The sequence below is a fragment of the Trichechus manatus genome, unplaced genomic scaffold (assembly GCF_000243295.1).
Source record: "Trichechus manatus latirostris isolate Lorelei unplaced genomic scaffold, TriManLat1.0 scaffold00057, whole genome shotgun sequence".
NCBI classification, from domain to species: Eukaryota; Metazoa; Chordata; class Mammalia; order Sirenia; family Trichechidae; genus Trichechus; species Trichechus manatus.
Genome location: NW_004443993.1, coordinates 14,516,210 through 14,539,632, shown reverse-complemented (window position 1 = coordinate 14,539,632; position 23,423 = coordinate 14,516,210). Strand labels below are relative to the sequence as shown.

The following is a 23,423-nucleotide window of genomic DNA, read 5'->3' as shown; positions in this document are numbered from 1 at the left end:
CTCCTATCCACCCAGCAAAGCTCCAGCCACTATGCCCACACGAAGCGTCATCCTGCAGCCCCAGGTCCCTCCCTCCGGCCCAGCCCTGACCATACAGGGCTGGGGGTCCAAGTTAGGTTCAGTCTCTTCTGACCCCATGGGTAAATCTCACCAGGGCACTGGTGACTGGGTGATGGATGAAGAGGCGCGCTCTCGGGAAAGAGGCTGTCTCCCTGCTCCCCTCACCGTCACTTTGGTTATTCCTCCCTTTGTCGAAATCATAGCTTGGTTACCCAGCTGCCGTGGAGTCGACTCTGACTCAAAGTGCCCACTTGTGTCAGAGTAGAACTGGGCTCCACAGGGTTTTCAATGGCTGGTTTTTCGGAAGCAGATCGCCAGGCCTTTCTTCCGAGATGCCTCTGGGTGGACTCGAACTGTCAACTATTCAGTACGCAGCCGAGCACTTAATCGTCTGTACCACCCAGGGACTCCAAAATCATAGTAGCAGCTACCACTGACTGCTCAGCAGGCAGGCAGAGAGGGTGGAATGTAGTCTGTACAGGAGCTGAGGACCGGGAGGAGGCCGTCCCAGGGAGGAGGCCGTCCCAGGGAGGAGGGAGGCCCGGGGAGGAGGCTGGCCCAGGCAGGAGGGAGGCCCGGGGAGGAGGCTGGCCCAGAGAGGAGGGAGGCCTGGGGAGGAGGCTGGCCCAGAGAGGAGGGAGGCCCGGGGAGGAGGCCGGCCTGGGGAGGAGGCCAGCCCGGGGAGGAGGGAGACCCACAGTGCCACAGGAGTTAACCAGCATAGGGAAGAGGACCTTGGTCCCTGGGGTGGGGCAGGGTGGCCTCCTTATCTCCTCACACACCCTAACAGGCAACTGCCCTGGGCTGGGGGATCTCAGGGCCTAGCAGCCACCGCCCTTCTCCCTGGAGATCCTGCCTGGGTCCCTGGGGGGGAGGGGGGGCAGGGGGGCTCCGGCCCTTCCATTGGTCCTAACCAGGCCCCTGGGGAAGCAGAAGGGGGCAGCCCCCAGCCTCTCAGCCATGCAACAGAGCCAACCCCAGTTTCTGCCTCGGCAAAGTGTGGTTACAAACAGACCCTACTCTGCAGGTCTCAGGGTGTCCACATCCAACCCCAAATCCAGAGGATCCCAAGAGCTGGGAAGGTGACCAGGGGGTCCATGCCAGGCCTGAAGGCTGTGCCTGCACCTCATGGGCCTCCTCCCCACCCTGGGCTCCCACCTGGACCCCACAGGGTGACCGGCTGGACACTGAACAGGACAGAGTTGGGGGACGGCCGCCACGTACCCCCATCTGGCCCTGCAGGTACCCTCCCACCCAGCGCTGCCAGAAACTTCTTTCAAATGGCATCCTCCTATTCCGGTGCCTTTGTGTTAATCATCCCCCCGGAGAATTGGTGTTTAATTGCTGTCTGATTTGCATAATTATGCATATTAATCTCCAAGCTAATGAATATTCATATGTATCATTTAGATTGTGTTTTCTAATTAAAAATTTCCAACTTGATTGCTGGTCGGGGGCTGGGAAGCTGCCTCGGTGGGTAGGGGGGCTTTGATGGTCCCCAGCATTGCCACCAGCATTGGGGGTCTGCACCCCAAGGTCCCAGACCCCCACCTGTGTCCTGGGGAGAGAGTGGCTGGGTGACCTTGGGCAAAGCTCCAGCCCTCTCTGGGCCTGTTTCCCTCCTTGCCTGTCTGTGATGGTTGGCCCTGCCTACTACCCCTGTACCACCAGGTGAGCCCCTGACCTCCAGCCCTGCCCGAGACGCGGCGCCCCTCCTCTGGGTGTCCCTCCCGCCCCGTGTGGAGGCACCAGGATCCTCAATCGAATAGATTAGAGGTCAAGCCCCAAGGTCACGGCCAGGGCATGCTGGGGCCAGAGCAGCACTCAAACCCGGCACCCACAGCCTTCCACCCGTCGGCAGGTGAGGCAACAGCAGGGGGTTCTCCTGGAGATCCGATGCCCCCAAACCAGCCCCAGCAAGGCCCTGGCCGAAACTCTCCTCTCTCCTCCCAGAAAAGACAAAAATAGGGACTAGCCCCTCCCCCAGCACTGCCATTAATAGTTATTAACCCCCCGATTAATTATGCATTTTAATAACCCGGCCATGAATATTCATAGCGCATTCCCCGCTCGTGTTCTAATTAAAATGTACTAATAGAATAAGACACTGCTGTTGGAGTGTAATTTTTTTATGATTTCTTTCTTTCTGTTTTTTCAAATGCTGGAGGTGAACTGCTGATCTAGGGTGCCCGGGAGAGACTATCTCTCCGTAACATCTCTCGCAGGCTCAAGGGTCCAACCCTGACTTCCCTGGAAGAGGAAGGGGGAGGGTGGGCAGAGCAGAGGGTGCTGGGTGGGGAGGGGACCCTCCCTGGGCCAAGGAGAAAGGCAGGGGGCAGGCAGCCTTGGGTACGGAGCCCCGTGGATCTGAAGACCCCAGGCAAGCTGCCCAATCCCTGGAAGCTTCGGTTCCAATCAGAGTCACCCAAGGGCAACAAGACCGCTCACCTGCCCAGGTCACTTCCCTACCCTGGCCCCAGTGGGTCACCCCCTTGCCATGTGACTGTGGGCTGGCCCTTGCCCCCTGCCCCGTTTGCAAATAAAGGAGTGGGATTTGATAGCAGAAGGTGCTCAGTAAATACTTGTTGTGACTGAACACCCACGTCCCAGGCTCGATTCCGAACCCGGCCCACCACTTGTTTTTGTAAATAAAGTTTTACTGGTACACGGCCACATCCATGTGTTTACATATCCTCTATAACAGCATTCACTACAAATGCAGTGGAGTCGTCACAGCAAAGCCGAAAATATTCACACTCTGGCCCTTTACAGAAAAAGTCGGCTGATTCCAGTCTGGAAGAAGATAGCCAGGGCCCGTTTCCACTGCCTCTGTGCAAAGTCCAGTCAGCAGATTCCGGTACCAGGAGTGGGGTTGCAGTGCTGGGCCGGCAAAACACACACTAGGCACAGGACCACAGACACAGCGCATCCAGCACAGCCGGCCTGGGGGTTTGGTTCTCGCAGCACCAGCTCAGTGACGTGCTGCCCTCGCCCTGGTGCTCAAGCTAGAGATCTAACCCATCCTCTTCCCTTCCCTCCTGCCCCAGGTGGCCTCAGAACAAGTCAGCGTCTACACCGGCTCTCCATCCCCACAGCCACAGCTCTGGGTCCCTGCGGTAGCTTCCTCCCAGGTGCCACCCCACTGCCTTGCATCTAACGGAGCTTTCAGAAACAAAACCAGGATGTCCTCCCTCCATTTAACATGTCTCGTGGCTCCCCATCAACACCCACGGAAGCATTGGCCAAGAAATCAAACGACGCATTGCACTGGGCAACTCTGCTGCAAAAGACCTCTTGAAAGTGTTGAAAAGCAAAGATGTCACCTCGAAGACTAAGATGCACCTGACCCAAGCCATGGTGTTTTCAATCGCCTCATATGCATGTGAAAGCTGGATGATGAATAAATAAGACTGAGGAAAAACTGACACCTTCAAATTGTGGTGTTGGCAAAGAATACCGAATATACCACGGACTGCCAAAAGAATGAACAAATCTGTCTTGGAAGAAGTACAACCAGAACGCTCCTTAGAAGCAAGGATGGCGAGACTTCATCTCACATACTTTGGACATGTTATCAGGAGGGACCAGTCCCTGGAGAAGGACATCATGCTTGGTAAAGTAGGGAGTCAGCGACAAAGAGGAAGACCCTCAACGAGATGGATTGACACAGTGGCTGCAACAATGGGCTCAGGCATAACAACGACTGTGAGGACGGCGCAGGACCGGGCGGTGTTTCGTTCTGTTGTACACGGGGTCACTATGAGTCACAACCCACTCAACGATACCTAACAACATGGCTCCCCATTGCCCATAGGTTAAAAAACAAACCACTGAGCCCTCATCTCCCTCCATCTCCCCCAGCTCCTGCCTCGCAGCCCGGTGTACATGTGAGCTGGCCCCGCCCTCTACTGGAGCTCTGCCTCAGGGGTCTCCGCACCCCTTGCCTCTTGTCCTTCTGGTCCCAGCACCCACGCCCCCTTCAGGCCTTGGCCCCCCCCCCATCTCCAGCATCGCCAGGCACAGAGCTGGGCCCCACACGGCCACCGTGAACATTTTTCATTTCACCCATAAATAACTGAGTCGGCATCCCCAACAGAAGACCTTTCCTCGATGAACGACACGTTGCCATCCGCACTGCCCAGTGAAGTGTTCACCAGCCACGTGCAGCCTTCGATCACTTCCAGTGTGACTGGTGCGACCGGGAAACAGACTTTCCCAGTTCATATGATTGTAACTAATTTTAGTAATTAAATTCAGACGGCCCCTTGTGGCCAGCGGCTACTATACTGCACTGCGGTACTCCAAAGGACAAAGATGAAAGTAACAAACCCCCCCCGTCTGTCAGTCTGTCGTACTGTGGGGACTTGCGTGTTGCTGTGATGCTGGAAGCTATGCCACCGTTATTTCAAATACCAGCAGGGTCACCCACAGTGGGCAAGTTTCAGCAGACCTTCCAGACTAAGACAGACTAGGAAGAAAGGCCTGGTGATCGATTTCCAAAAATCTGTCAGTGGAAACCCTATGGTGCAGAACAGACTACTGTTTAACTCCCTTGCTCTGGACACGTCATCAGGAGGGATCAACGGGTGAAGGAAAACATCATGTTTGGTGAAGCAGAGGGCCAGCGAGGGCGAGGCAGACCCTTGGTGAGATGGATCGGCATATCAGCCACAACAATGGACGGGCTGGTCACTGTGAGGACAGTGCAGGAGTCGGGAGTGAAATGGGGGTACCCAGCGCATTCGGGCGGTATGCCCCCAAGGTCCTCGGCACCTCTCAGCTCTCCCTCCGCTTCCTTTTTTCCCCTTATAATGAAGAAACGCCTGGCGCCCAACTTCCAGAAACGAGCCAGTGAAAACCCCGTGGATTCCAATGGTCCCATCCGCAACCGCTGGTGGGGATGGCGCAGGGCCGGGCAGTGCTTCGTTCCCTTGTGCACGGGGTCACCGTGAGCTGGGGCCAACGTGACAGCAGCTGACAATAACAACGGCTTTCTGTGCGTCTGTCTAGGATTTTAAAGGACTGTCTGCAGGGTGGCTCCGGCTAACGCGCCCCAGCTTTCTGAGAAGAACGAGAAATAGGGAAGAAAGCACGGTGATGACACAGGGAAGCTCCGACCACACACCACAGACCTCGAGGAATCCTTGCCAGACGCGGCAGGCTCCGCACAGGCTGAGCGGAGGTACCAGAGCAGCCCACAGCCCCTTCCTCGTTGTGGGGTAGTGCTGCGGAGTCCCAGAAAACCCCTTCTACATCTGCCCCCAAAATCTGGAGAGGCCTGGAAAGCAGGGTCCCCTTGGGCTCCCCCTGAGCGAGGCAATTAATCTGAGGATGAAGAGAAAGGAAAGTGAGGTGAGGCCACCCCCGCCCTTTCTAACAGTGGGGAGCCCCCCGTGGTCCCCAGTATGGCAGGACAGTCCCTCGACCAGAGAAGTTGCATGGACAAAGGGAGCAGCCTCGTCCACCAGAAACCTGGGGCTTCTCTCCAACCCACCTTCTCCTGAACCCTTGGGCAACTCCCAGGGGGCTTCTCTGCGGGTGGGTCTGTGGAGTGAAGGTCCAACAAACACATACATGATAATTCAGAGAAACAGGGTCCCCCAGCCGCGGAGGCTGCTCCAACCCCCTCCATCCCATGAATTTCAGATAAGTGACCAAAATAGCAGCAGAAAGACCTCCTCCTCCAGCTTCAGTCTCCAGGGCGGATCCATGCAGTACCCGAGTTTGGGGACAAAAGAACCTGCCCCCCACGGGCCAGCCTCCCTCTAAATAAGAGTCAAGAAGCCAACCTAAGCTCTGCAAAAAACACAGGTAACAGGAAAAGAACTGTGGAAAGCAAAGGACAGAAGAAGTCCCCAGGTTTGGGAGATGATTTATTCCAGGAAACAGAAGACCATGAGAGGCAGTAAAACCAGAACTGACGATACAGAAAACATGACCAACAGACAGAACACAGAGAAGGAAGGGACTATGAGGGATGACAGGCATGAAGAACAAAGACGGTTTAAAATCAGAGCACTGGTATTCCCAAAGGGAGCGGAGAAAACACACCAGTAACCGCAGTTAGTCAAAGTCAGAACCACAAAGTCAGAGCACCCCGCCCCGACAAATGATAAACAAACAATGAAAAAGCAAATAAGACTGAGATAAATGTATGCACGTTTACTGGATTTCACGGTCGACTGTAACCTTTTACACCAGAGAAAAATGAAGAAATCTTACCGGAGTTTGAGACTGAGTAGGCAAAGGGTATGACGGAGGAATTTTATTCCCAGCTAAGACGTCCCTCAGATGTAAAGGAAACAAGATCTTTTCAGGAATGGCACAGTGGTTAAGAGCTCGGCTGCTAACCAAAGGTTGGCAGTTCAATTCCACCAGCCGCTCCTTGGAAACCCCACAGGGCAGTTCTACTCTGTCCTGTAGGGTGGCTGTGAGTCGGAACTGGCTTGACGGCAACGGGTATAGGACAAAAACATCCATCAGCCATGTCCCCTTGCTGAAGAAACACTCTCTGAAGGAACGCTCTACTAACTAGGGGTGGGGAGCAAAACGTATAAATGGGCAAATCAGGACCATGTGATGAGCGTGGCTGACAGTGACCACGATTAACCATCACACCAAGGACGGTAACAACATTCACACTGTCCTGGCCGCTATGTGTGTTTCAGCTCATTGAATCCTTGCGCTAACTACTATGATTCCCATTTTCCAGATGGGAAGTCTGAGGCGTTAGGAAAAAAGATAAGTCATTTGCTCAAGATCCCACAGTAAGTGGCAGAGTCGAGATAACAGCCATACATATGTCCCTAAGCAAACTGCAAATTGCAGACAATTCTTGAGTGAAGAGAAACAATGTTTTCAAAAAAGTCACAGTATTTATGCCAAAAGCCAAGGGCCGACTCCCACTCCAGGCTCCTTCCTCAACCTTCCCACAGGAGATTCAGCTTCACTTCTGGAGTTGAAAAAGCAAGAAATGGAGGTTTAAGCATGTTATTTAAGAATACCGAATATACCATGGACTGCCAGAAAAATGAACAAATCTGTCTTGGAAGAAGTACAGCCAGAATGCTCCTTAGAAGTGAGGATGGTGAGACTTCATCTCACGTACTTTGGACATGTTATCGGGAAGGACCAGTCCCTGGAGAAGGACGTCATGCTTGGTAAAGCAGAGGGTCAGTGAAAAAGACGAAGACCCTCAACGAGACGGATTGACACAGTAGCTGCAACAACGGGCTCAAGCATAACAACGATTGTGCGGATGACGCGGACTGGGTGGTGTTTCGTTCTGTTGTACACGGGGTCGCCATGAACGGGAACCAACTCGACACCTCACAACATTCAAAACTATAGGAAGAAATCACTGCTAGAGCTGCCAACTGGAGTTGGTGGGTGGCGCGAACAGTGAAAGCGCTCAGCCACGGGTGACGCTGTGGAGCGCAGTCCTGGTCTGACACACGTGGGGTCACTGGGAGTCGGACGTGACTTGACGGCAACTCGTGTTGGTGGCAGAACGGCCAGGCAGCACGGGCCTCCCAAACCCAGGCTGAGAAAACACACCACAGGGGAAGCTGTGAGGGGGAAGCAGAGTCAGGACGACTTAACCTAACGTCACGGAAGCAAAGGCTGAAAGCGTAACTACGAGGCAGGCACGCGTTTTGTTAAGAACACGGCATCTGCAAAAGACAGTGCCAGAACCGACAACTCTAGAAGGCTAGATATAACGGGATACACAAAGATATGCCAAAGTAACACAAACAACAAGAAAAGATCATGATATTAACATAATATTTCTAATTCAAGGCACGTGCTTTCACTAGCATAAAGGCGGCTGTTTTGTATTGATGACAAGCTGATCCACAGTGAAGACCCAACTGTCTTGGGCTTTTAAAAAACCAGTTGCCGTGGAGCTGAGTCTGACCCACAGTGACCCTGTGTGTGGCAGAGTGGAGCTGTGCTACACAGGGTTCTCAGTGGCTGATCTTTCGGAAGTGATCACCAGGCTTTTCTTCGGAGGAACCTTGGGTGGGCCTGAACAAGCAGCCAAGCATGTCACTATCTGTGCTGCCTGAGGACTCCCTTGAGCTCTTATGTGGCCCATCACCCACTATCCAAACACATAAGCAGACATCACGGGACACACTCGGAGAAAGTGCCAGATGCAATGGCGGGGAAGCCCCAGCTGCTCTCTTAGAGCTCCGTGTTGAACAGATTAAAAATTGCAATACGGTGGAACCTGAAATCTAATCAGCTCCCAGATCGTCATCAAACTGTTCCCGAAGTACTCATGGAAAATGACAAAAGTGGTCCATGTTTTAAAAACCAGGTGCTGTCAAGTTGACTCTGCCTCATGGCGATCCCTGTGTCAGAGTAGAACTGTGCTCCACGGGGTTTTCAGTGGCCAATTTTCCAGAAGCAGACTGCCAGGCCTTTCTTGCACGGCACCTCTGGGAGAACCCAAAGCCCCAACCTTTCCATTAGCAGCCGAGCGCGTTCATCGTGTGACCCAACCAGGGACTCTGTCCGTATTTTAACAAGAGTAAAAAAGCTCTGTATCTTCCAATCAGTAGCAATAGTCCAAGCCATGTCTGATTTTTCACACTAGTAACTCAGAAATCAACCAATTGAGAAACACATTCCACCCCCAACTTGGAAATCCATAACTGCTGAAATAACACAAGCCAGAAGGAAAAATTTCTTAAAAAGTATTATCAAGTATTTCTAAAATAATGAAAACCTGGCATCATCAAATCGGATACGGCCAAAGCGGTCTTCAGAGGAAAATGTATAATCCTCAGTCCTCTGATTACGGAACAAGAGAGAACAGAAACAAACAGACGAGGTCTTCGATTCAAAAGCCAACAAAACAACTTTAAAAATGGAAGCGTTAAGGTAAAAGTAGAAAAGCGAAAAAGGAGTCGATTGATTACGCATTGATGCACACGTGAAGCAGACTCCGTGGACGACAGATCAATAAAATAAATAAAGCACCATGCAGAGGAACTGAGGACAGAAGAACAAAAAGAAAACAACAATAGACTGAGGACTGAGAAACAGCCTCTATCTCCTGGCGAAACAAACAGAAGGACAGGTGAGCTTGTCATTTATTAAATGTCAGTGAGAAGCGTCCGGGGTCTTAAAAGCTTATGAGTGGCCATCTAAGATACAACATTGGTCTCTACTCATCTGGAACAAAAGAGAAAGAAAGAAACTCAAGAATTAAGAGAAGGAACTGGAATACAGGACTAACTGTCTCCATGAACCATGGCCCCCTCCCTCTACCTTGAGACCAGAAGAACTAGATGGTGCCCGGCGACCACTACTGAACGAACTTCAAATTTTTCAGTCCAGGCTGCAGAAGTCCCCAAGACTATGGCCCTGAGTTGCTCTTTAAACCCTGAATTGAAACTTCCCTTGATGTCACCTCTAAACAGTTTAGCCCAAAAAGTAAAGATTATCATCCTTAAGTATTGCATTCTTTTAGAAAATTATAAGACCAAACGGACAATACCTACTTTAAAATGTAGAGGAGAAGGTTGAGCGGGGCAGGAAGTTTAAGTCAATGGGAGTGAAACAACCAGAATAGAAATAATAATAATACTAACACAACTTGAAGAACGCAATCCATGTCACCCATCGTTAGGTCTAGAAACTGGAATAGAAACAGGTTTTGCCACGTGTATTTTCACCAAAAATAAAATATTATAATTTAGAAAAAGAGTTTGGTGAGTAGCGTCTGAGGTCTTAAAAGGTCACGAGCAGCCATCTAAGATACAACCATTGGTCTCCTCCCGTCTGGAGCAAAGGCGAGTGAAGGAAACCAAAGACTCAAGGAAGAAATCAGTCCACAGCACCACAGCCTCCTCTAGCCTGAGACCAGAGGAACTAGATGGTGCCCGGCTGCCACCGCCAACTGTTCTGACCAGGGACACAACAGAAGGTCTCAGTTAGAACGGGAGAAAAATGCAGAACAAAAATCAAATTCATAAAAAAGACCAGACTTACTGGACTGATGAGAGACTGGAGGAATCCCTGAGACTATCACCCTAAGACACCCTTTGAACTGGGAACTGAAGCCGCTCCTGGGGTCATCTTTCAGCCAAATAATAGATGGGCTTATAAAATAAACACCCATGAGGAATGTGCTTCTTTAAACAATCAACTACACGAGACCAAATGGTCAACATTTACCCCAAAGCAAAGACGAGAAGGCAAGGAGGGGCAGGGAAACCGGACGGGTGGAAACGGGGAGAGCGCTGACACATTACGGGGATTGTAACCAATGTCACGGAACAATCCATGTATAACACTGCTGAATGGGAATCTAATTTTCTGTGTAAGCTTTCATCTAAAACACAATATTAAAAAAAAAAAAAAAAAGGATGCACCGTTAGCCAATTTAAAACAGGGATGACTTTTTTCTAAGAAAAGGCTAAAATGACAGGAGTGGCCAAAACCTCAACGGATCAGAGTTGCAGGAGAACCGAGGATAATCGCAGGAAAGCATCAGAGTCAAATGGGGCCACAGGTCAGTTCCCCATGAGCTGAGAGACCAGGTGCTTCCCTGCTCACTGAAGACTGTCCCAGAAAGCAAGAGTCACCTGGTTGTGGTTCAGAAACTCAGCAGAGTGCCCAAAGATATCTCAGACTGATGCCACTCAGGAACCCAGGCAAATCACGATATGAAACGTTGCATATGGTAGGAGACACACCATTATCATCCCTGGGCAGCGCAGATGGTGAACACGCTTGGCTGCTCACAGGAAGGTTGGAGGTTCGAGTCCACCCAGAGATACCTCGGAAGAAAGCCTAGTGATTCATCTCTAAAAAAGCTGATGTTGGGTGGTTAATGGGGACGGTTACCGTCTTAGTTACCTGTTGTTGCTAGGCGCCATCAAGTTGGTTCCAACTCATAGTGACCCTACACACAACAGGACAAAACACTGTTCACCATCTTCACCATCGTTGTTATGCTTGAGCCCATTGTTGTGGCCACCATGTCAGTCCATCCCGTTGAGGGTCTTCCTCTTTTTCGCTGACCCTCTACTTTACCAAGCATGATGTCCTTCTCTAGGGGCGGGTCCCTCCCAATAACAGGTCTAAAGTATGTGAGATGTAGTCTTGACATCCTCGCTTCTAAGGAACATTCTGGCTGTACTTCTTCCGAGACAGATTTGTTTGTTCTTCTGGCAGTCCGTGGTATATTCAATATTCTTCCCAAAGACCACAATTCAAAGGTGTCAACTCTCTGGTCTCCTTATTCATTGTCCAGCCTTAGTTATCTAGTGACGCTATAACAGGAGTACCAAAGTAGGTAGCTTTAACAAACAGAAATTCATTTTCTAACAGTTGAGGAGGCTGGAAGTCCAAATTCAGGGCACCGGCTCTAGGGGAAGGTCCTTGTCTCTTTGAGCTTCTGCTCCTGGGTGATCTTCTTGTGGCTTGGCATCTCTCTTTCCCCATCTCCGCTCTCTTGTTTAATCTCTTTTATATTTCAAGATACTGAATCAAGATACACCCTACACTAATCCTGCCTCATTCACATGACAAAGACAACTCATTCCCAAATGGGATTATAACCACAGGCACAGATGTCAGGATTTACAACACATATTTTTGGGAGGACATAATTCAATCCATAACAGTTAACTAAACTCCTCACATACCAGCTTCTCCATCGGTCAAGCAGGGATACTAATCACACCTGTTTCATCGATTTGTGAAGACTGAGAACTCATAATGAACGGCCTGGCACAGAACTCTCCAGAAACGGTGATGTAAGTCAACGCTGTCGTTACTGCTGCTGTTAAAACCCTGATCCCAGGCAGCCATGAAAAGAACCAAACTCTTGATGTACTCAAGAACTTGGATGAATCTCCCGGGAATTATGCTGAGTGAAAAAAGCCAATCTCAGAAGGTTCCATACTGGATGCTTCCACTTTACATAACTTTCTTGAAATAAGAATGTAGAGACGGAGGACAGAGTCGGAGCTGCCAGGGCTTCATGACAGGGAATTTAACGATAAAGTGTAAATCATAAAGCACAAGGGAGAGCTTTGGGGTGGTGAACGGTCCTGCGTCTTTTGATGGTAGTAACACAAATCTACACGTGGTAGAACAGCACAGAACTCTACACACACACACACACACACACACTCACACTCACACACACACACAGAGGAACCCTCGTGGTGCAGATGGTTAAGCGCTCAGCTGTCCACTGAAAGGCTGGTGGTTCGAACCCATCCAGCAGCTCCTCGGGAGAAAGACCCGGCAACCTGCTCCCATAAAGACTGCAGCTAGAAAACTCTATGGGGCAGTTCTACTCTGTCACATGATTCTGTGAGTCAGAATCAACTCCACGGCACCCAACAACACCTACACGTGCACACACAGGAGTGTGTGCAAAGCTGGCGAAACCCGAACGAACTCAAGAGGATTGTTCTGGCATCAGCTTCCTGGTTGTGATGTTGTACAATAATTACACAAGACGCTATCACTGGGGGGAGCTGGGTGAGGGGTCCACAGGACCCCCAAGGACATTGCTTTGCAACTTCCTGAAATTCCTAATTATTTCAAAATAAAAAGTTAACCAAAAATAAAAAGTTGACCAATCCTCCAAAACAGGGCTCAAGAGAATAAAGGGAATTCATCACAAAAAGAACTCCTATGCTGTGAGCATTGTGCTCTTTTCAGAGCTGTGTATATGGGATCAAAATGACAACAGCAACTAGAAAGATTAGATGGGAAGCTTGGGGGCAGTGTGTTTATGCTAATGAAGGAGGAACAACTCGGGAAAGGAGGATGAGAATGGTCGCACAACTCGAAGAATATAATCCATGTCACTACACTGTCCACGTAGAAACTGCTGAACTGGTGTATGTTCTGCTGCGTTGTTCAGAATATTCTCAACAACAACAAAAATAAAACATATAGGAAAGAAAAAGAATGCATACGGCCAATCAACTTTTGAAGAGACAACCATCTTGTCTTCATCACATACACGCAAACTGAAGCAACGTAATACTGGTCACCTAATGAAGAAACGAGAAAAAGGACCCGGTGCCGGCCAAATTCAGGCAGCCACAGACCGTCCACCGGAGGGGATCTGACGTTATTGCCTTTCTGGGGAGCTTTCTGGACACACAATGGCGTTTTCAACGGGAAGATTCATCCACAGACCCAGCAAGTGGACTTCTAGAAACTCACCCTCAGGAAATCACTGCACGTGTGTTCATTCCAAGGTCTCTTATAAAAACAGACCAGGCAAAGGGCCTTTCCAAGTGTGTGACTTTTTCCCTCCGAGCACGGGTTCCATTTCCAGTTACACAAACCCAGAAAGCTGGGGAGAGATTAAAAATAGGAAAGAAACTTCCTCCGGCCGGTCACTGAGCACTTCCTGATGCCTTCTGAGGCCTCGGATCCTCTGCGTTTTGGCAGCGATGGACTGTCAGCAAGAGCTGTGCCGAGACAATTATTCCCTTTGTAATGTCTTCTAATCCAGATAAGAGGCAGAACGTCTGTCTCGTTTGTCTTTAACGCCTCTCAACACCTATGTTTTTAATCTTTTTAACAGGCAGACGCCAGGTAGAACCGCCACCAGTCACATCAGCCTCTAAATGGCACGTGGTTCCTATTTTTCTCCTTTTCGGGGATACCTTACATTCTGGTCCCGGCTGCTAGTTTTCTCCTACTAAGTTTCCATTCAAAATACGTTTAAGAGAAGTGAGCGCTTTTAAAGGAATACGAAGGATAGGTTGGAGGCCCTGGGTAGTGCAAACGCTGAACATGCTCAGCGGCTCACAGAAAGGTTGAAGGTTTGAGTCCAACCTGAGGTGCCTCGGAACAAGGGCCTGGCAACCTACTTCCAAAAAATCAGCCACTGAAAACTCTATGGAGCCCAGTTCTCCTCTGACACACATGGGGGCACCATAAGTCAAAACTAACTCAACAGCTACTTGGAGGCTGTGATGGAATGGCTGAGTGTGTAAAGAAACAGACCCTCCTCTGGAGTCACAGGATTGTCCGGGAATCTCTGGGTGGCGCAAACAGTTAAGTGCTGACCACGACCTGAAAGGCTGGAGGTCCTCAAAAGAAAGGCCTGGCAATCTGTGTCAGAACCACCAGCCTCTGAAAACCCTTCGGAGCTCAGGTCTACTCTGACGCACGTGGGGGCGCACGGATTGGGGCTGACTCCATGGCAACTTGGGGGGGGGGGTCAAGGCAGAGGGCGTGGCCGGCAGAACGAAAGGGGTTCTGGGAGAGACCTGTCCGAAAGGTGAGACTATACCCATTTTACTGAACAAACTTAGGTGCAGGAAGGGGATGGCCCTGGGCACACAGCCCTGGGTCTGCTCTGACTCCCGGGGGTCAGAAGATGAACCCTGGGCCCGTCCAACTCATGGGACATCGTGCTCCACTCCCTCCTGGGGGTCCTCGCTCCAAGGAGGTGGCGGGGGCAGGGACAGGGGCTCCAAACTGGGAGAACCTCTCCCACCCCATCCCCACCCCCACCCCCACCCCCACCCTCCGCAGACGGATGGTCATGGGCTCCAGTGAAGGCCAGGGGGCTTCTGCAGGGACGTGCCCCACACTTCACAGCTTACAAAGCGCTCTCAGCCCCTGGTCCGCCGAGCCGCGAAGCCCATTTTTTGCAGATGAGGGAACTGAGGCTCAAACTGTAGTGGCACAAGAGTCTGTGCCTATAGGGAGGGCGTAGCAGCGAGGAGGAAGGGGGCCCCAGGCCCTGGGCCTCCACTGACCCCGCAGCTCCCCACCCAGGGGGCTCGGGCCCAGCTGAAAGTGCCTGGACTGAAATGAGGGGACCACTACTGTGTGTCCGGGTAGGCTGGCTCCCCAGGCTAGAGCCAGCCCCATCCCATCCCTCTGAGAGCAAGAAATGCAACAAGCGAGCCTCACTGAGGTCCGTGGAGCTCTAAGCCCCAATGTGGGGGGTGGGGCTGGAGTACAGAGACCCTCCCGTCAGAGGTGGTGTGGCTGCGGAAACCACAGGAAATAGACATTTACAGACGGGCCAGGCTTCAGGTCCAGGGAGGAAGGACCAGGCAGGGGGTGTTGGAGGAAACTTTTTGGGGAGCGAGGGGTCCACACGCCCATGGTTGCTCAGGGCTGCTGGCCCTCCCATAGCGTGTTTGCAGAGGAGGGGTGCGGGCAAGTGCATGGCGTGCAGTGAAGGCCCCTCCCCACGCAGAGCCATGGCAAAGGCGGGAGGAGGGTGGACATCTGCAGACTCCACCTCCAGGAAAGCCCGGGCGTCCCATCCCCCGGGCAAGGAAGGGTCAGCATGGGGGGGCATGGCGGGTGCCCTCGGGGATTTCCATGCCTGGGGGAGACTTCAGCCATCCTGCAGCCACTTCCTCAGGGACAGGGAGGCCAGGGAGGGCAGAGGCCGTGAGCATGAACCACCTCCTCTCTCCCCCGTGGGACCCCCCCGAATCCCGCCAGAGCCCAAAGCACACCCCAGCGGATCTTGAAGACAACGGCCTAACAGAACCTCTCTCCCAGAGCCTAGAAACACGAGGACCCGGTCCAAGAGCCTGCTTCTGAGACCCACACCACAGGCCCAGGGGACTCCCCGGGGACACTGCTGTTGCTGTTAGCTGCTGGCAAGTCAGCCCCCCAACTCACAGCAGCCCCACGCACAATGAAACAAAACGCTGTGGTCCCACACCTTCCCCACAACTGGCCAGGATCAGATCCTTGTGATTTACGGGGTTTTCACTGGCCGATTTTCGGAAGCAGATCAACAGGCCTTTCTTCCTAGCCATCTTTGTCTGGAAGCTCCACTGAAACCTGTTCAGCATCCTAGCAACACCCCCTAGCAACACACAAGCCCCCACTGACAGACAAGGGTTGGGTGCCCGTGAGGCTGTGAATCAAATCCCAGCCTCCCACAAGGAAGGCGAGAATTCTACCACCGATCTCCACTGCCTTGGGGACACTCTGGTTCCCCCAAAACCAGCTGGCAGGCAAAAGGATTCCCAATAAGCACATCAGACCTCGTCCTGCCTCTGCCTACAATCCTCCATGGCTCCCCGCTGCCTTCAGGAGAGACAGACCTCTAGCCGCAGCCCACAGGGCCCTGCCCTCCCCTCGCCCCTTCGCCCACGATGCTCCCAGCCACTCGGGCCTCCTCCTTGTTCCCCGAACTCACCAGGCCTTGTCCTGCCTTAGGGCCTTTGTACCGGCTGCTCCCACCACCAGGGGCAGTCCTCATGCTCACATGGCCCCCTCCCTCCCCGACCTCAGGTCTCCGCTTAAGTGACCCCTCCTCAAGGTCTCCCCTTAAGTGACCCCTCATCAAGGGCTCCCTAACCAGCCAGCTCAGCAACAGTGCCCTCCCCATGGCTCAGCAGCCTGATCCCACTGCACTGTGAGCCTCTCCAAGCAGCACCAACCTCCCGTATATAACTTTGTGGTCCTCATACCTGCTATCTTCCCTCGTCCGTCCTGCCCGCCGCCACCACATCAGCCCTCAGGGCTGGCTGGGGTGACTGCCTGGTCCTGGTTTGCCTCGACTGTCTAGTATTAGCACCCCAAGTCCCACACCCAGGAAAACTCCTCGGCCCCAGAAGAACCAAGATGGCTGGTCATCCCAGGGCGGTTTCTGTATACAGTCAACGCCTAATATGTACTCAAACTTGAACAGCTGAGGAAGTCAGGCCTGGCTCACGGCTTACAGGGTGGGTGGGATTTGGCGAGGGCAGGGGCCTGTGTCACGCCCCTGCTGGGCCTCAGTTTTCCCCTTTGGGATGGACTGGAGACCCAGGGCCCTCGTAGCCTGGACATCCCTGAGGCCAGATGGGCTTGAAGGCCCTACCTCATGCTGGCCTTCTTCATGGGTGACTGCTTGGCCTCACGCCTGCACCCAGAGTCCTAAGACAGCCCGAGCCTGGGACACAGACTCTGCAGACTCCTGGCAGACAGGGCAAGGGCCCGTGCCAACTGCTGGGCTGGCCACCGGGCTCCCTCTGCAGCCCCAACGGCAGAGACTCGCGCCACAGCTGGAGGTGACACTGAGAGTAGCCGATCCTGGGGTCCTCTGAGGCTCACCACCCACCGTTCCCAAGTGTGCACACCCAGACGTGGAGCCCCAAGCCCCTCCCCGGCCCTCCCAACACCTCCCTCCTTTGACACCCGGCCGCTAGCCCGGGGGACCCTTTGGTTCTGCTCCCCACCCGTGTCCCGGACTCTGCCCGTGCCCGACCCTCGACACGTTTGTCTGTTCACTTGACGCGCAGGTCCTACCTGAGCCTGTGAACTGGGCGCCGGCCAGGGAGGTGGGCCGGCCCTTCCCGTTGGCCACAGGCAGCGGGAACATCTGTGGGGAAAGAGGGAGACAGTGAGTGTGGCCGGGCTGCAAAAACCCCGCAGTCCCAGCCGCCTCAGCACCCGTCGCGGCTCAGGGTGCAGATGGAGCTTGGGGACCTTCGGGGACCGAGGACACAGCTTTGTCCCAGTCTTACTACCTCCTGTCTCATCGGGGACCCAAAGGGTGTGAAAGGACCCCGAGACAGCCGCTCCCCAAAACTGGGATGCACTCGTGGGTGCCAAGGGGGCCGGGACTCGGGGCATGATGCGGGGGAAAGGGGACTCATTACTTGGGGGCCGTTAAGTCTGTTAAGAGTGATGGAAAAATGTGGAGACGGACAGTGGGGATGGCTGCACAATGTGGTGAATGCAATTAACATCACTGAACCGGACACTCAGAAACGCTGAAATGGCAACGTTGTTAAATGTATCTCTGTGACTGTTAGCTGCCATCAGTCACCTGCAACTCACGGCGACCCCATGCAAAATGAAACCAAATGCTGCCCCGTCCTGCACCATCCCCATGATTGGTTGTCAATCAGACCACCATGACCCACAGAGTTTCAGTGTCCAACTATTGGAAGTCAATCACCAGGCCTTTCTTCCTAGTCTATCTTAGTCTGGAAGCTCTGCTGAAACATCACACCAAAACCTGTTCGGCATTGCAGCAACAAGCAAGCCTCCCGAGGGACAGGTGGTGGCTGCGTATCGGGTGCGCTGGTTGGGAATCAAACCCGGGTCTCCAGCATGGAAGGCGAGAATTCTACCACTAAACCCCCAGTGCCTCACATATGTATCTTTATCAAAAAAAAAAAAAAAGAAGAAGAGAAAGAGCAGGACTGCCCCAACTGCCCACGGCAAGAAAAAGCAAGAATTCCACTGACTTAGCGTTCGCTCAAATCGGCTGGTGTCGAGAAAGGCTCCCCCGGTGCCAACAAGACCTTAATGCCTCCTTCCAACTCACACACAAAGAAGCCACCCCGAAGGGCAAAAGTATCTACTGGAATTCTAAAACTCTGCTACTGATACTGTTTGGGTTTTGTCTGTTTGTTTTTTGGGGGGAGCCTGTTTATGGCACTTGATACAATTTATCCACTCTTGGGAGGAATACAAAGTTTTCTTTAAGTTTCTGCTTAAAAGAAAGAAACAACCTTTGCAAGGAGCAGGTAACGGGGTGGATGCAAGTGAAAGTCGGCTGAAGCTCATTCTAAAGATGTCCTGGTGTGCTCTGACTTTTCCTGACAAGCCCAGGACCCCACAGGGAGGGCTGTGGGGAGACGGGATGGGACACCTCATGATGGGAAGGCTGGGAGGGTAACAGGCTGGGCTCTGGGCTTAGCAGAGGCTCAGTGGCCCACGCGGCACCTCAGAGGCGTGGGCATCAGCCTGACAAAAGGGGAAACTGAGGCTCAGAGAGGCAGTGGGTGGCAGCAGAGGGAGACGGGTCCAGGGGTAGAGTGAGAAGCTGGGGGGACTGGGGAAGGAGCTGCCCCCCAGAGCTTGCTTCAGTGTCTCTCCTAGGCGCTGGGCCTGACACCCTCCCTCCCTCCCTCCCTCTCGCCTGGCTCACCCACTGTGCTAAGTCCTTGAAGATTAAACAGCTTAGCAGCATCAACCAGAAAAATCCAACATCAACAAACCCTTTTGCCACAGAAAAAACAAAACGCACCCCTGTCCTGCTCTGAGAGTCTGGCTTTTAAAGATTCGGTTTGAGGTCCCAGTGACAAACGTGGCTGGAACCTGGGCTTGCTGGGGAGCGGCCGACAGCCCCTGAAACCTGTCCAGGCCTGACAGGAAGTGAAAGCGCGTGGCACAGCGTCTCAGGCCCTGGCGCCCAATCCCCACGCTCCCATTCTACAGGAGGAGACACCAAGGCCGCCTTCCCGTCTGGCCCTGCAGCAGTAGGGGGAGAGAGGCTCACAGGAGGGGTGGAGGCAAGGCTGGGGCAGGTTATCATCGGGGTCTGCACCCACTCTACTGAGGGCCTGGCTGGGCTCATGTGTCAAAGGGAACTGGCTCAGCACCACCGCACCCCCCCGGACCCCATTCTCCCAGAAGGGCCACTCTCCCACTGGGGAAACTGAGGCCTGGGGTGGCAGAGGAGCTGACCCGAGCCAAGACCAGAAGCAGATGGACTCCAGGGGCATCCTGGGGATCAGCAACCAAGCCCAGTGGCAAGGGGGCTCGATTTCATTTTGATCTGTTTTGGCCTCCAGGCCCCCGGGGACTAAGCTGACGTGGCATTTGCCACAAGGGTACCGGGCGGTGTCCTGAGGGCTCCGCAGCCTTGTGCTCAGCCCAGACCCATCCCCGAAGCCTCAGTTTTACTAGCTGTAAAGTGGACCCAGGGCTCTGAGCACACGGGGGGGCGCGGGGGATTGTAGAACACAACTGCCCGTGGGCTCCTGGATGTGGCAGGGGCTTCTGTCCACATGCGTGGCTCAAGGGCATTGGTGGCCAAGGTCCCACAGTCAACACCTCCCCGTGGCCCCTTGTCTGAGAAGCCACAACCCTCAAGCCTGGGACCGTATCAGACAGGAGCCAGGAAGACCACAGAGAGCCTTCTTCCCTTCCAATCCAGGGTCCTGGCAAGCAGCCGGGTCTCAGCTCGTGCCTCCACGTTCTCATAGCCTTTCTATCTCCCGCCCATACAGAGCAACCTCGAGCCCGGGGCTGCCCGACGTGGAATCTAACGAGCTTAGCTGCGGCTTTTCCCTTGTGTTTATACTGACAGTTGCCTCTTCTCCTACTGTATACAAAGACACCGGAAGAAAGGCTTCCCATTCAGATGCTTTTCTTGTTTCAGGTCCAACCCGTGGGTTCTTTTAAAGAAGCAGAAAATCCAGTGTCCCGGGGCAGGTTTGGCAGGGTGGCTACAGACGGACGGAAAAGGGGTGTCAGCTGTTTAACGGGGGGCGGCTGCCTCTGCTTTCGGTGTCCTGGAAAGAAAGCTGGACCTCTCCCTTATGGTCACAGAGGGGTGAAAACTAACTCTGGACTAAACCGGGAACCTCAGCTTCCTCATCTGTGAAATGGGTGGCTGGTTCCCAGCTAAAGCAGGGAAATGCTCAGACCCTCTGGGCAGGAGGAGGAGGTGAATGAGTGGCTCAGGGCTCTTGGGCAGTGGGGCGGAGGTGAAGGGTCCTGGTCCCACAAGGTTGAACCTGTGTTCCCCGCCCCCGCCCCCAGCTAGTCTGTTCCGGGCCAGCAGCCCGTGACCTGTCAGTTTAACAAACAACTGCACTGCGCCCTGGTTACTCAGCCGGGAAGGCGAAAATAAGACACGGCTTAAAAATATCGGCGCGGCCCTTCCGGCACCGTGGCCCCTCCATCCAGAAGGCTGTTTTTCATTGTGGGGGGGCGGGGGGGGTGCGAGTGACTGGTGTTTCGGTTTGGGGACTTTTGTTTTTGACAGACCTCAGTGGCCTGAGCCTTATGCCCACCAGGGAGGGTTAAATTCAGACTGAAAGTACCCTCATCCACCCGCACTGTTTCATACCCAAACGGTGCTGGGGGTGGGGGGGCAGAATTCGGGGAATCTGCCAACACATCGGCCGGAAAGAGAAAAAAGAAACTCCTGAGCATTTCGAGAAAATGCTGACCACCCCATGGCCCTAAGACAAGCAACCCCACTGCACAGATGGGCAAACTGAGGCCTCTGGGCTTCCAGAGTTCTGGGAGGCCCACCAGCTCCTGGCACCGTGGAGCACACTGGTTGCTGGGCCTCAGATCTCTGAGCTGTACAACCTCCAAGAGCCTGTACCTTCTCTGAACCACCACCCTGTCCAGCCCCAAAACAGGCCATCCTGGGGGTCGGTCACACCCCAACAATAACAAAGACAGTAATAGTAACAGCAACTATTATTTGTCGAGTATGTGATGAAGCCTATGACCCCGATCACGCCCATTTTACAGATGAGAAGGTCAAGGCCAAGCGCTGCCCTCAGAGCTGAGTACTCCAGGTCCAGCCTCCCCACAGAGAAGCTGGAAGCCATGGGAAACTCCTTCTCTGGACCTTGGTTTCCTCATCTGTAAAAGGGGTGGACTGAACCCAACCTGTGGCTGGGCAAACACCTCGTGACAGGTGCCTCTGCAGAAGACCCAGGTCCCCTGATTCTGCACACAGCACCACAGGGATACCAGCCTGCCTGCCGAGTGTACCCCATAAGCCAGCCCCATCTGGAGACCCTCTCACCCGAGCGAGTTTGAGGATCCATTATTGGGAGTAGTTTCAGCAGACACTCCTTCTCCTTAACAACCTTCCTGGAGATCCTGGGGGGAGGGGGCCCCCTTACCATGCTGAAGTCCAGGAGATCGCTGAGCTCCTTGTCTGTGCCCACGGGTGCCATCCTCGGCGGCTGGTTCATTCTCCAACGGCGGGTGAGGTGGCCAGGGCAGGCACCTGGGGCCTAGACAGAGCCCTGGGCGGGGGCGGGCAGCAGGGAGAGGCAGGGACAGGCAGACAGCAGAACACACAGACAGGAGAGAACAGGAGTCAGTGGCTGGATGAGTGGGGGTGGGGGGGGGCTGTTTAAATAAGAGCCCCCTTAAGCTGTCCTGGGAATCTGAGGTCTGCAATGGCCCTGGGGAGGGGGGTCTCCCTCCCCAAACTGAGTCGCTGACTCTGGGGGTGGAGGCGAGGAAGCCAGGATGGGGACGCCCAGCAGCCCCCTCCCCAGAGCCAGCAGGGAGTCTGAACAATTGTGGGGGGGAGTTTGAATATAAATTCCCTAAACTCCCTCAGCGACCACCAGGGAATCACATTGCAAAATTTATACTGGGGGCAGGGCAGAGCGGTCCCCTCGCCTGTCGCGCAGTGGCCGGAACCCGCCCCTCTCCCTCGCCACATCTCCGTTTCCAACCACCCCCAGGCCTCCCCACGCCCCTCCCCCAGGGCAGGGGGAGGCGCGGCCCAGGCCCCGCCCCCGGGGAAATTTGGTGACACCCCCCACCCCCCGCCCCAGCAGCTGTCACAGCACGCTGGAGGCCCAGTCACCCCCAAATCCAAACTGAAAAAAGTCCAAAGACAGTAAAAAGCAAAGCCCCCTCCTCACTTCACAACTTAACAGGCGGTGGCAGGGGAGAGCCCCCGAACGGGATTTAAAGTGGCCAACCCGCGAAGCTTTCCTCTGCCGTTCACCACCCCACCCCCACTCCCTCCCCCAAAAAACCGAACTCAGTAAAGAAAAAAACAACCCGAGGTTGTTTTATTGCCACGATGTATCCGGCAATTATTTTTAAGCAACTTTGAAAACATCCTTGTCTCCCGTCCCTGAAGATCAGGGTCCCCAGATCAGGCTCCCCCGCCCCCCTCCCGCCCCATCATCCCGGGGGCTGCTCTCTAGAACAGGGGCTGGGGGATCCACCTGCCGGCCCCCTTCCACCTCCAGAAAACGGGGGCCGAGAAAGGCCTCCGGCCCAAGGAAAAGAAAACCCCTCCGGCTCCTACGTTTTCTACTCGAGGGTTCCCCAGGTGGGGTCGGGGCGGCCAAGGCGAAACCACAGTGGGGGGGCTCTGAAGTCAGGGGAGACCCAACTTCAGAAGTAAAGAAACACCCGTGTTAGTTTGCCAACTGGGAATGGGGTGTAAAACGGACGCCCCACAGCACTACCCCCACCCCGTGCCGCCAAGTTTTTTCTTCTTTCCAGGGTGTTTGAGATTGACCTTTCGGAGGAGGACGAAACCGGACTTTTTGGGGGGACAGTGGAAAGCGATTTTAGAGGCCTCAGACAGACTTGTAAGGGATGGTGAAACAGGCTTTTAGATGGGCGCCGAAAGACTTATGGGGTGTCAGAAGCACTCTGGGGGACTTGAAACGGACTTGGGAGGTATTTGGAACCGGCTCGGGCGTTCTTGAAACCGACTTTCTACGAAGGGGGGGGACACGAAACATCTCTCTTTCAGGGGGGAGGGGTGCGAGCAGGCCCAGGAAAGAGCTCTCCCCCCCCGCCCCCCGCCCCCCGGAGCCGGTGCAGGCGGCGCGGCCCGGGGGCCCTTTGAAGCTCGGGGCGCCCGACCCGCCGGCCGGCCGCTG

General features: G+C 53.9%; 1 protein-coding gene across 1 annotated transcript in view; it reads right to left on the bottom strand.

Moving 5' to 3' along the window:
- TCF3 (transcription factor 3) overlaps positions 1-21,867 on the bottom strand; it is a 41,516-nt gene extending 19,649 nt beyond the window's left edge. The window contains 2 exon segments of the mRNA XM_023733330.1: positions 17,326-17,398; positions 21,684-21,867. Coding sequence (XP_023589098.1) covers positions 17,326-17,398; positions 21,684-21,755 — 145 coding nt within the window. The 5' untranslated portion in view covers positions 21,756-21,867.
- Between the last annotated feature and the right edge of the window lie 1,556 nt (positions 21,868-23,423).